This window comes from Rana temporaria, chromosome 5 (assembly GCF_905171775.1).
Source record: "Rana temporaria chromosome 5, aRanTem1.1, whole genome shotgun sequence".
Classification (NCBI taxonomy): domain Eukaryota; kingdom Metazoa; phylum Chordata; class Amphibia; order Anura; family Ranidae; genus Rana; species Rana temporaria.
The window spans coordinates 79634605-79648126 of NC_053493.1; the positions used below are offsets into that span (position 1 = coordinate 79634605).

The 13522-nt window shown below is 46.7% G+C and overlaps 1 protein-coding gene across 1 annotated transcript in view; it reads right to left on the bottom strand.

Moving 5' to 3' along the window:
- NUB1 (negative regulator of ubiquitin like proteins 1) overlaps positions 1–13522 on the bottom strand; it is a 98523-nt gene that overhangs the window by 39538 nt on the left and 45463 nt on the right. The window contains exon 8 of the mRNA XM_040352751.1: positions 9724–9830. Coding sequence (XP_040208685.1) covers positions 9724–9830 — 107 coding nt within the window. The remainder of the gene's footprint in view (positions 1–9723; positions 9831–13522) is intronic.

Consider the following 13522-nt stretch of genomic DNA (forward strand, 5'->3'; position numbering starts at 1 on the left):
CACACTGAGGCGATGCGCTGGCGGGAGACAAAAAAATCTCCTGTCAGCAGCATCTTTGGAGCGGTGAGAGGAGCGGCGTGTATACCGCTCCTTCCCATTGAAAACAATGGGAACCGCGGCAATACCGCCCGCAATGCGCCTCTATAGAGGCGCATTGCGGGCGATATTAACTCTTTATCGGCCGCTAGCGGGGGTTAATACCGCACCGCTAGCGGCTGATACCCGCGGCAATTCCGGCGGTATAGCGCCGCTATTTTTAGCGGCGTTATACCGCCACCGCAGCTCCCGCCCCAGTCTGAAAGGGGCCTTAGTCAAGGTAGAGGGAATGATGAACAGTTCCAAACACTAGTCAATATTGGCACAAAACCTTCAGGCTTCATCTTCAATTTTTCAGCAGGACAACGACCCACAACATAGATCCAAATCAACAAAGGAATGGCTTCACCAGAAGAAGATTAAAGTTTTAAAATGGCTCAGCCAGAGCCCAGACCTGAATCGGATTGAAAATCTGTGTGGTGATCTGAAGAGGGCTGTGCACAGGAGATGCCCTCGCAATCTGACAGATTTGGAGTGTTTTTGCAAAGAGTTGGCAAATGTTGCCAAGTCAAGATGTGCCATGCTGATAGACTCATACCCAAAAAGAATGAGGGCTGCAATAAAATCAAAAGGTGCTTCAACAAAGTATTAGTTTAAGGGTGTGCACACTCATGCAACCATATTAATTTTTTTTTTTTACTTTCCTCCACCTAAAAGATTTCAGTTTGTTGTTCAAATGAGTTGTACCGTTTATAGGTCACATTAAAAAAGATGGGAACATTTCTGAAATGATTTATCTTTGTCTCATTTTTTTACATCACAGAAACCTGATATTTAAACAGGGGTGTGTAGACTTTTTACATCCACTGTATATCAATCTATTGTAATACTGTTACTTTTGCCGATTTATGTTTAATGGTGCAATCCACAGGGCTGTCTTTTCCTGGCCTCACTCCCCCCTGGCTCAGAAACAAGCAGAGTCAGGAGAAGGGCGGAGGAAGCTTCAGTAAATTAGTAGAAGGAAGGTGCGGTTTCCACTTACAAAAGTTGTAATATCTTGGGTGAATATTCTTGAACTGACCAGTTTTGTCTATTTATACAATAATCAAGATATTAACAATTAACAATATTAAGTTAATAAATATGAACTAATATTATTCTGTTGCCACCTCTGAACTTTTGAACACCACTAGGTGGGTCCAGGAACGAGTGTAAAAAAGGGATTTTTAATACAGCTTACCTGTAAAATCCTTTTCTTGGAGTACATCACGGGACACAGAGCGGCATATTCATTACTATGTGGGTTATATGGAGTACCTTCAGGTGATGGACACTGGCAATCTCAAACAGGAAGTGCCCCTCCCTATATAACCCCCTCCCATAGGAGGAGTACCTCAGTTTTGTAGCAAGCGTATGCCTCCCAAAAATGGTCCCCAAAAGAGGGGTGGGAGCTCTGTGTCCCGTGATGTACTCCAAGAAAAGGATTTTACAGGTAAGCTGTATTAAAAATCCCTTTTTCTTTCTCGTACATCACGGGACACAGAGCGGCATATTCATTACTATGTGGGATGTCCCAAAGCAATGCTTACAATGAGGGGAGGGAGAACATCTTCCCAAGACAAAAGGATTTAATTTAGAGATATACTCAAATCATAATAAATCCAACTTAGTTGAGAAAAAATATTTTTTAAATTTAACTCAAAAGGGAGCCCCCCGGAATCCGAGGGTCTCAAACTGCAGCCTGCAGCACTGCCTGCCCAAAGGCTGTATCAGTATTCCTTCTTACGTCCAACTGGTAGAATTTGTAAACGTGTGGACAGAAGACCAGGTTGCCGCCTTGCAAACTTGAGCCATAGAGATCTGGTGGTGTGCTGCCAGGAGGCGCCCATGGCCCTAGTAGAATGAGCCTTTAATGATAACGGAGGAGGCAAACCCTTTCAAGCCGTAGGCCTGAGTGATTAACTGTTTAATCCATCTCGAGATGGTGGATTTTGCAGCTGCCTGCCCCTTCTTGGGCCCATCCGGTAAAATGAACAACACATCTGTTTTCCGGATCTTCTCTGTAGCTTTAAGATAGGCCTTCATGGCCCTGACAATATCCAAGGTATGCAGCAACCCCATCCTTTCTGGAAGTAGGTTTAGGGAAGAAGGATGGTAATACCAAATCCTGGTTTAGATGAAAACTGGATATAACCTTTGGTAGGAAGGAAGGATGAGGGCGGAGAACGACCCTGTCCTTATGTAAAATAAGGATATGGTTCCTTACAGGATAAGGCTGCCAGTTCCGATACTCTTCTGGCGGAAACCATGGCGACCAAAAATACTAACTTCCTTGTCAGTAAAACCAAAGGAATTTCAGCCAACGGCTCAAAAGGTTGTTTCTGTAAACTTGACAGAACAAGAATTAATCCCACGGACAAAGCGGGGATTTAACTGGAGTATTAATACGTAAGACCCCCCTGCATGAAGGTCTTAACCAGCGAGTGGGTGGCCAGCGGCCGCTGAAACCATACTGACAAAGCTGAAATCTGTCCTTTGATTGTGCTTAATGCCAGTCCTCTATCCACTCCTAGCTGGAGAAAACTTAATACTCTATCGATGGTAAACTTCCGAGAAAGCCATCGCTTGGACTCACACCAGCCTACATAGGCCTTCCAGACCCTGTAATAAATCACCCTAGAGACCGGTTTCCTGGCTCTGATTAGGGTAGAGATTACTCTCTGAGACAGACCTCTACCCCTGAGAATCAGGGATTCAGCTTCCAGGCCGTCAATTTAGATGCCGTAAGGCAGGGTGGGAGATCGGACCTTGCGATAGCAGGTCTGGCCGTAGAGGAAGAGTCCAAGGTCTCCCACTACCATCTTTAGGATTAGTGAATACCATGCCCTTCTGGGCCATGCTGGAGCTACCAGGATAACTGGTATGTGCTCCACCCTGATCCTGCGCAGCAGGCGGGGTAGTAACTGGAGCGGGGGAAATGCATAAAGAAGTTTGAAACTGATGCCAAGGGCAAACTAACGCATCGGTTCCGCAGGCCCTGGGATCCCTTGTGCGGACATGAACCTGTCTAGCTTCTTGTACAGTCTCGATGCCATGATATCCACGTCCGGCACTCCCCATTTCTGGCAGAGTGTCTGAAAGACCTGTGGATGCAGAGACCACTCCCCCGGCAACAGAGTCTGGCGACTTAAGAAGTCCGCCTGTAGGTTGTCCCACTCCGGGAATGAATATAGCCGATATGCAGGGCACATGGGCTTCTGCCCACAAGAAAATCAAGCTCACTTCTCTCTGAGCGGCTTGACTCTTGGTTTCCCTCCTTGGTGATTTATGTATGCCACCGCCGTGGCATTGTCCGATGTATTCTCACCGGAACCCCTGCAGTTTGGACGTCCAAGCCCTGAGGGCTAGTCGAGCAGCTCTGAGCTCCAAGATATTGATGGGCAAACTGCTTCTGCTGCCGCTGCCCAAGTGCCCTGGCGAGTGCAAACCCTCCAATATTGCTCCCCAGCCAATCAGGCTGGCGTCTGTGGTTACTATTTTCCAGTTCACAGGACTGAAAGTCTTTCCCTTCAGGAGATTCTGAGGGGTTTAACCACCAAGATAGACTTTGCCGCACTCTTGGCGAGAGTGGCAAAGGAATTTCTAAGGCCTGAGGCCTCTTGCTCCATGCTGACAGGATGGCTGCCTGCAGGATGCGAGTGTGGCTCTGAGCGTACGGAGACCGCCTCGAATGTGGCCACCATCTTGCCTAGTAGTCGCATACATAGACGAACAGTTGGCCTTTTCTTTCTTAGAACTATTTGTATTAGCTCTTTGATGGCCTTGACCTTTAATAGGGGTGGAACACCTTTTGTGTCTGTATCCAATCTCATGCCGAGATATTTCCAGCTGCCTTGTGGGCAGGAATGCTGACTTTTCTCGATTTAGGACCCAGCCGAACCTTTCGAGGTACTGAACTGTGAGGGGCCACTGCTCGCTCCAGGCCAGGAGACGAGTTGGTCTACAACCAAGAGTCGTCCAGGGTAAGCCAAGACCGTGACCCCTTGGGTCCCTTAGATTGGCTAGGATTGGGGGCTAGGACCTTCGTGAATACCCCGGGGGGGCCGTAACCAACCCGAAAGGGGAGCGCCATAAATTGGATAATGACGTTGAGCCACCGAGAAGCGTAGAAATACTTGATGTGGCTGAAAAATTGGCACATGAAGGCAAGCATCCTTTATGTCTATGGACGCCATAAAGTCGTCCTTCTGGAGCACGGCGACAGCTGACCGAATAGTTTCCACCGGAATGGGTGGACCTTTAGGTACGCATTACTCCCTTTAAGTCCAAAATTGGCCTGAACATCGCCGTTGGGCTTTGGGATGATAAACAAGGTTGGAGTAGAACCCCAATCCCTGTTCCCGGACTGGTACTTCTACTATCACCTTTTTGGCATAGCAGATGATTCAATGCCGCTATCAATGCGGCTTTTTTCACAGGGTCGCCTGGTACTCTTGACTCCTGGTAATGAGGAGAGGGATTTTTAGAAACTCTAATCTGTAACCTGCGGCCACAGTAGACCGGACCCATTCGTCGGGGATGTTGGCTTCCAAACCTCTGCAAAGAGGTGAAGCCTTCCCCCCACCCTCATGGGTGGGGGCGCCTCTTCATAAGGCAGACTTAGGGGCTGGCTTAGCTGGTTTGCGATACCAAGGTTTCTTGCCGCCAGAGGCCTGTCCCTGCGCTTTGCTGTTAAAGTTTGATCGTACAGGAGGCCGTCGGTACTGCCCTGGAATTTGAGGGCCCCGAAGCCGGAGAAAGCTGCCTTTTACGTGTAGGCCCCCGAAAACTTCTTTTTGACTGGTAAAAGCGTACTCTTACCACTCGAAATAGTCTGAATGTATTTATCCAGATCTTCTCCGAAGAGTCGCCCTCCATGGAAGGGAAAACCTGCCAGAAGCTTTTTGCACGGGGGCTCGGCCGCCCAGTTTTTTAACCATAAGAGTCTTCTCATATGCACTAAAAATAGTGATAAACGAGACGCCTGCTGAATAGAGTCCTTTATAGCATCCACCGCAAAGCATAGAGCTCTGGGTATATCAGATAGCTCCTCTGCCTGCTGGGCAGGGATGTCCTTAAGCATCTGTTTAGTCTGGTCCTTTAAAGCTTGACAGATTCCGATAGGAGCAACTGCTGGCTGTACCACTGCCCCTGCTGTAGCAAAGGAAGCTTTTAAAAGAGTCTCCAAACGTTTATCAACCGCGTCTTTAAACATTTGAATGTTTTCTACCGGGCAAGTTAGTGATTTATTCACACACGAGATGGCAGCATCCACAGCTGGGAGCGCCCATCTTTTGGCAAACTTCTCTTCCAACGGGTAGATAACAGAAAAATTTTTTAGGCGGCAGAAACATTCTGTCTGGTCGTACCCAATCCTGGAAAATTAATTCCTCCAAAAGAGGAATGGACCGGAAAAACTGCGTTGTTCAAGGGCGCCCTTAAGAGCCCAAAGAGGAAACTACCGGACCCCGGCGCTCCGGTAAAGGCAACTTAAATGCTTGAGTGAACCATGTCTGTCAAAGACTGGACCCACAGACTCTCCGCTTGGGAGGCTGAGAATGGTTCTTCAACAGTAGATTCCTCAATTTCTGAACCCTCTGGATTCTCGACCAGTAGGTCCTCCTGAAACTCTAATTCCTCCGGCGAGAGAATTTCAGCATCTGAGGATACAAATTTAGGCGAAGGGGATCTAGTCCGTTTCTTGCCTGGTAAAGACTTAGCGAACATAGCCGCCAATCTTTCCTCTAGCCACCCAAAGAGGCAGCTAGCATTTCCTCTGTGACAAACACAGGGTTGGGTGGATCTGGGCCAGCCGCCGCACCAGACCCCCTATTGGCTCAACCAAGGCGGCCACAACTTGGCTACTAGGTGGGGAGAGTACCGGCATAGCCTGACTCATGTCCTCAGAATCCGAGGGGGAGCCCTTTTGTTTTTTGGCATTTTTTGCCCCTTTTGATCCTGAGCCTTTGGGAGCCATAGTACAATACCGAGGTACCCCTGCATGCAACAACTGACTGTTTGCAGCTAGGAATAGTTAAGAGGTTTAGGAACAGCAGGATTACTAGTGTCCAAAACCCTGGTGAGGCCGAGTATGTTTATTCAAAAAACAAAGGAAAAAAAATCTCTTTTTTTTTTTTTTACTATGATATTATGTTCCTTTAAATAGAATGTATATATTCTTTTTTCTTTTTTCTTTTTTTTTTTTAAAACACACGGCCCCACCAGATATCCTTTGCGGCCTCCAACCTGCTGCAAAGGGGAATTTTTGGCTGTAGAAAGAAACTAGGCCAAGGCCTAGGATGTACTACCCCTTTCCTGCCACCGGGGGTCACCGGAGTGCCGCTCTGCGTCCCCTCTCCTCCAGCATCCAGCTCAGACTGAGCCATGAAATGCAGCCTGTCTGTTCTTAACAGACGCAAAGGCACGCCTCTTCCTGCGCTCTCTCCGCCCCCTCCTCCCCGAACGGCGCGAAACCGTCTATTTTGGCGTGCCCGCGCACGCGCGCGCGCCTGTCAGAAGGAGAGAGACACATGGAGACGCGCGCAGGCGCTACAGAGGCAGGTAGGGAGGATCGAGCAACGCTGCAGGGCGGCAAATTTGAACCCCCGGACAGGTAGGCACCTAACAGAGACTCCTAAGGACTCAGTTTTTTGCCCAGAAAGAATTCAAAGATGACCCTATCTGACCAGCAGGGCAGCAGGTAGCCAGCAAAGACTTGGACAGGGGAACCAGAGATGGGGGGGGGGGAAATCAGACCATCCTGTCTACACACAGACATAGTGACCAAGGTGCCTATGCAGAGCATACTTAGGCTACCCCCCCTTTTGATCACCCCTGGGGAGCCCGCTGTCGAACCAAGTTCCACAGGCTCCCCACTTACCTGCTCCATGCCGCAGGACGTTTGCAAGCAAACATAGTCCAATCTTCTCCCATCTCCGTGGGTAGTGTAGTAGACCATCAGGCACTGGGGTCCTAGAAGGAACCGCTGTCCTGGACCTATATAGCACCCGGCAAGCAGGAATACTTTTGGCTTTGGAAAAAAGCTCCAAGTCCTGGGCCCGGGGTCCAGCCCTCCAGAGAGGGCATTATAGGCCAAAACCCCATGGATTTTGGGGCCCGGGTACTGTCCACTTCGGCACTGAGGCACTCTGGACAGATCCGGTTAGCCTGCCAAAATCCTAAGGATATGGAGGCAAGCTATTCCGTGACCAACACCTAAGACACTGGCGAAAAAACTGAGGTACTCCTCCTATGGGAGGGGGTTATATAGGGAGGGGCACTTCCTGTTTGAGATTGCCAGTGTCCATCACCTGAAGGTACTCCATATAACCCACATAGTAATGAATATGCCGCTCTGTGTCCCGTGATGTACGAGAAAGAAATTGCACGCATTCCCTGAGACGCAGGCAAGTGCACTGCTCTTTTGCAGACATGCAGGAAAAATGTGGTTTGTTTTTGGGTGCATAAAGCCATAGCACCACATGACAGTGGGGTAGATTCAGGAAGCAATTACGCCTGCGTATCCATAGATACGCAGCGTAATTGCTAAGTGGCGCCGGCGTATCGACTTTCTGTATTCAGAAAGCTCGATACGCCGACTGTAGCCTAAGATATGACTGGCATAAGGCTCTTATGCCGTCGTATCTTAGGCTGCATTCTGGCGCTGGCCGCTAGGTGGCGTTCCCGTAGTGGTCAGCGTAGAGTATGCAAATTGCAAACGTATGTACGCGTGCCCGGCGTTCGAGTTTTACGTCGTTTGCGTACGGCACTTCCGTCGTAAGGCTGCTCCTGCTATTAGGAGGCGCAGCCAATGGTAAGTATACACGTCGTTCCCGCGTCGCGATTTTCGAAATTTACGTCGTTGCGTAAGTGAAACGTGAATGGCGCTGGACGCCATTTACGCTCACCGTCGAAGCAAATGACGTCCTTGGCGACGTCATTTACCCGCAATGCACGTCGGGAAATTTTCCCGACGGAGCATGCGCAGTACGTTCGGCGCGGAAAGCGCCTAATTTAAATGATCCACGCCCCCTACGGGATCATTTAAATTACGCACGCTTAAGCCGGCCCCTTTTTTTCGAAACGCTGCGGGCCGCAAATTACGGAGCAAATGCTTCGTGAATGAAGCGTAGCTCCAGTAATTTACGAGGCGTAGCGTAAAAACGGTACGCTGCAAAACCGCCGTAGCAGTGCGCGCACCTAGCTGAATCTACCCCAGTGTTTTTTAAAAAAGGGTCACAGACTTTTCACTGCATATCCCGCAGGTATAGCAGCCCAATCATATGAATGGGCTGCTGCACCCGTGCAAACATGGCACGCAGAACCCGCTAAAGTGTGAACCTAGCTTTATACATTTTCTGAAGATTGTATTAGTCTTTGCACAGTCACCATTATTGGTTTGTTGACATGTTTAAGTTTTGGCTGCACAGATTGATTTACATATTATTTTAATTGGCCTTACATGTCTAACTTTTAGATGGAAGATGTCAGCTATGAACGATGATCGCCGATCTGTAATTTTATTTCAGGTACTTATATAGCGCCTTCAATTTACGCAGCGCTTTTACATTGTACATTCACATCAGTCCTTGAGAGTTCGGGAACAGGGCCCCCAGAGTTAATAGGAGTACTGAGAGTCTTTAAGGAATTGGAGTCCTACTTTATGAAATCATTCAGTTCCTAGGATCTCTTTCACCACCTCCCACCACTGCACATATACGGCCGGGTGGGTGCTTCCTGCTTCTGAGTGGACGTTCAGGAATGTCCCTCAGACAGAGGGGGATCGCGCCCACGCAGCGCTTGTGGCCCCGGGACACGGCGGATATCCAATTGGCAGGAGGGCTCTGCCATTGGCCCTAATGATCACATGACAGTTGTCATGTGATGTAAATAGAGAGCCGGTTGCAGCCGGCCAGTGATCAGCGAGTATGAGCACTGACAATGTTAAAGGTGCCCTATCTTTGTGACGGAAAAAATCTTCGTGGATCGCCGTAACTCCTAATTTGAATACCCAACGCTGTATTACGACGCGAACTCCCCCCAGCGGCGGCCGTGGTATTGCATCCCACAGTGTAAAACAATTACACCTGTCGGATCTTCTGGCTATCTATGCGTAACTGATTCTATGAATCAGTCGCATAGATAGAACAACAGATACGACGGCGTATCAGGAGATACGCCGTCGTATCTGCTCTGTGAATCTGGCCCTCTTTTCTCAGCACATTTGTGACTATATATTTTTGGTTTTATTCATATTCTTTTTATTAACACAAATAGGTGTGCACTAGGGGATTTTTTTTGTTTAAATATTCATGAACTATATTACTACTCTGTTATGCAAGGTAGACTAATGCTTGCATTTTCCCTGACCCTTAAATGGTTAAAATTCCATCCAGATAAAACTGAATTATACCCAACTGAGTGCAATCTATATAACATAATGCAAATATCAAAGAAATGGTTATAAAAATTAACAGTTCCCTAAAGAGCTCATTAGACGGTGACCTTTACAGTCCACTGGTGAGAGCTGTCATATGTTTCAATGTTTTTCAGGCTTCTTTCAACTCAGAGGGGATTTAGCCTCTATGTGGGGGGGAAAAAAAGAGGCCCTGTAACCTTGTAAACAGATAAGGATGAATCAGCCCTTACCAGAAGTGCTTGTCTGCATCCAGCAGGAACGGCAGAGCTAAAGCATACTCTGTTCTCTTCAGGAATGCTCTTCCCCTTTCGTGATAGCCCATCGCCAGCATGAGAGCCTGCAGACAAATCCAAGCAAGGGAACGGTCAGAAACCTTCCTAATTACACCAGGGATTCTGTGGCAAGAAAACTGGAGCAAGGATTGCAAAGACGAGTCTCTAGAGAGACATTTTCAACCATCACCCAAATTGCAGCGATAGGAACTTGCCAGCTTTGAGCTCTGACATAATGTGAGTCATTAAATGTCCATGCTTTCCAAAATGAGGTTATGGATGTCAGGCAGACCTTTCATAATATGAAATGACACTAAGCAGAGTCCATTAATGAAAAAAAAAAATGTATGGCAATCCAAACGCCAGATGTTTGCAATGTGGCAAATAAAGGTTACTTCCGGACATGTTCAACAAGCTGAAACATGGGATAGTCTGACCTCGGAGGCCACTCCGTTCTGGAGCATGAGGAACTTCCAATCAGTGTGCTTGACACAAGCTGACCGTGACTTGCAAATGAGTAACAATGGCTCGCTCTGTTTGGCCTCGTCTTTTACTTGCATGAGACCATTGTGTACATTTGCAAAACTCCAAGCAGCTTTGTTGAACCCTTATAAAGTAAACTTTTATTCCAAAACGGGAATGTTTAACACAGATCTTAACCACTTCAGCCCCGGACCATATTGCTGGTCAATAACCGGGCCACTTTTTGCGATTCGGCACTGCGTCGCTTTAACTGACAATTGCGCGGTCCTGCGATATGGCTCCCAAACAAAATTGGCGTCCTTTTTCCCCCCACAAAGAGCGCTTTCTTTTGGTGGTATTTGATCACCTCTGCGGTTTTTATTTTTTGCGCTATAAACAAATATAGAGCGACAATTTTGAAAAAAATGAATATTTTTTACTTTTTGCTGTAATAAATATCCCCAAAAATATATATATATAAAAAAAAAAAAAAAATTCCTCCGTTTAGGCCGATACGTATTCTTCTACATATTTTTTTTTTTTTTACGAAAATCGCAATAAGCGTTTGATTGGTTTGCTCAAAAGTTATAGTGTCTACAAAATAGGGCATAGTTTTATGGAATTTTTATAAATATTTTTTTTTACTAGTAATGTCGGTGATCAGCGATTTTTATTGGTACTACGACCTTATGGCGGACACTTTTGACACATTTTTGGAACCATTGGCATTTTTATAGCGATCAGTGCTATAAAAATTCATTGATTACTATAAAAATGCAACTGGCAGGGAAGGGGTTAACACTAGGGGGCGAGGAAGGGGTTAAGTATGTTCCCTAGGTGTGTTCTAACTGAAGGGGGGTGGGACTGACTTGGGAAAATGACAGATCGCTGTTCATACATTGTATGAACAGAGAACAGTCATTTCTCCCCCTGACAGGACCGGGAACTGTGTGTTTACACACACACCTCCCGGTTCTTGCAGTCGAGCCGTCCTGTCGCTGTATAACTGCGGCGGCTGGTCGGCAAGTAGTTAATGGAAGGGAGACTTCGGTAGGTTTTCAACAAGATCCACACATTGCTGAAGCTTACTGAAAAAGATTAGTAAATTAGCAGATTATTTAAAGTGACAGTCAGCATTCCCACTAGGACCTATATGTAACATGATTCGTGAATGTTTACAGCTGTGTTCCATAATGGATGACAGAGAAATACAGGTTTTTCTTACTTTTTTTTTTTATGTTTTCTCTCTCTATGCTGGGCAAATGATGACACTAGCTGAACCAATTAAAGTGATATTAAAAAGGCAAGAAAAAAATATAAATTAGACAAGCATGTTATACTTACCTGCTCTGTGCAGCAGTTTTGCACAGAGCAGTCCACATCCTCCTCTTCTTGTTCGGGTCTTCAGCCAGCAGATGTGCCAGCTGGTGGCTCAGGTCTCCTAGTGGGACGGAAGAGCCCAAGTGATTGGCAGAACATGTCCCCTCCGGCTGCTTGTAATAGCAGTTGAGTGGTTGTTGAGCCGCATTGGTTGTTAGTACAAGTAAGGATGACCTCAGGCGTGCTCGCAATGCCATGTGCCCACCAGGAAGCGGACACTCCACAGCGCTAATCACATGCAATGAGACGTGCGGCTGCACGGATCGGGAAATGTCTTACTACCTGTGATCAGCGCTGTGGAGTGTAAGCTTCCTGACGGGCGCAGGCACGTGGCATTGCAATTGGTTGTGAGTGTCACCGGCGCAAAAGAAAATAAATAAATAAATAAATGTGAACTGTGATCTGCTGCAGTACTGTGTGCCCTTAGTGGGGGTCAATAGTGCTCTAAGAAGAAAAATGTTACTGCGCTGATCTAATTATCCAGAGGTATTTAATCTCTGGGAATATGGACATAAGTGAAATATCAGGGCCACAATGTACCCAATCTTAAGTGTGAATAACCTGAATACAAACAATAAAAAATATAAGAAATATATGAGACATACAAATGTGACACAGTGATTCCAAACTTAAATCATATATCTAGATCAGTGTGTCAGCATACAATCCATATGCCACAGTGCTTCTATGAGAAAAATGGCTGTTGCTGCTACTGACCAACCAAATAGTGAAAACAATACGAAAGATATTACAAAAAAATATATTATATATATATGTGTGTGTAAAAACCCAATATGCGGTACGCCAACTGCACCGTGAGTTGTCCAATAACCAATATTGGAACAAAATAAAATAAATATCAATAAAAGTGAAATAATTATCAAACAACCATACAAATGTGCAATGTGCTGGCTGCACTTAAAAATAGTCCAAATGACAGGCAATCTTGCTCTTATACAATAGGTTCCAGCAAACACAAGGTTCAATGTTGGTAATGCTGTATACAGGAAAGTGCCGCTATCTCTTCCACCCGACAAAGATGTGCCACCATCACCAATGGTTAAAATCAACACTCACCAGACCCCAGATATTATTAGGCTCCAAAGTGGTGTCTTTTCTTTGTCGGTCAGTGGGTGTTGCCTCCTTTTCCCTTTTACAAGGTGTCATCAATTCCTCAAAAACAAGGGGCTCATCATGGTGTAGTATATTAAAATATGTATTTATTTAAAAAAGGTAAAAAAATATAACACTTACAATATAAAGTGCCTCTGACCGGCACTGAGTGTCTTTGGCAGTGTCAACCGTTAAAAGCCGCTGACCAGCATTTAAGTGGCGTCCTAAGAGGTGTGCTTGCCCCGCTGTGCTCCGCATGTATTGCTACAAGGGGTCCGTGCGCGCTGGTGTGCTGCACCCTCAATGTGTGTGTCCAAACAGCCTCTACGCGTTTCGCTAGTTGCGTCGTCAGGAGAGCTGTGGACACTACTGTTTAGGCTGTATTTATACCCCTGTGGATTCCCTGAAATGCTGCAAGGTAGTCACAGGAAACAGGAAGTCTTCCGGCCACCATCTTAGCTGGTGGTGCAGGAAGTTCCTGTTCCACCATTTTGGTTCCTGGATACCTGGCTTTTTGCCAGTCCTGGCCATTCACAGGAAACAGGAAGTCTTCCGGCCGCCATCTTAGCTGATGGTGCCGGAAGTTCCTGTTCCACCATTTTGGTTACTGGATACCTGGCTATTTGCCAGTCCTGGCTGTTGTTACTGGGTGTCAGCAATAAAAATATAAATATAAATATGCCCAGCAGCCAGCTAAGATGGCGGCCGGAAGACTTCCTGTTTCCTGTGAATGGCCAGGACTGGCAAAAAGCCAGGTATCCAGGAACCAAAATGGTGGAACAGGAACTTCCTGCACCACCAG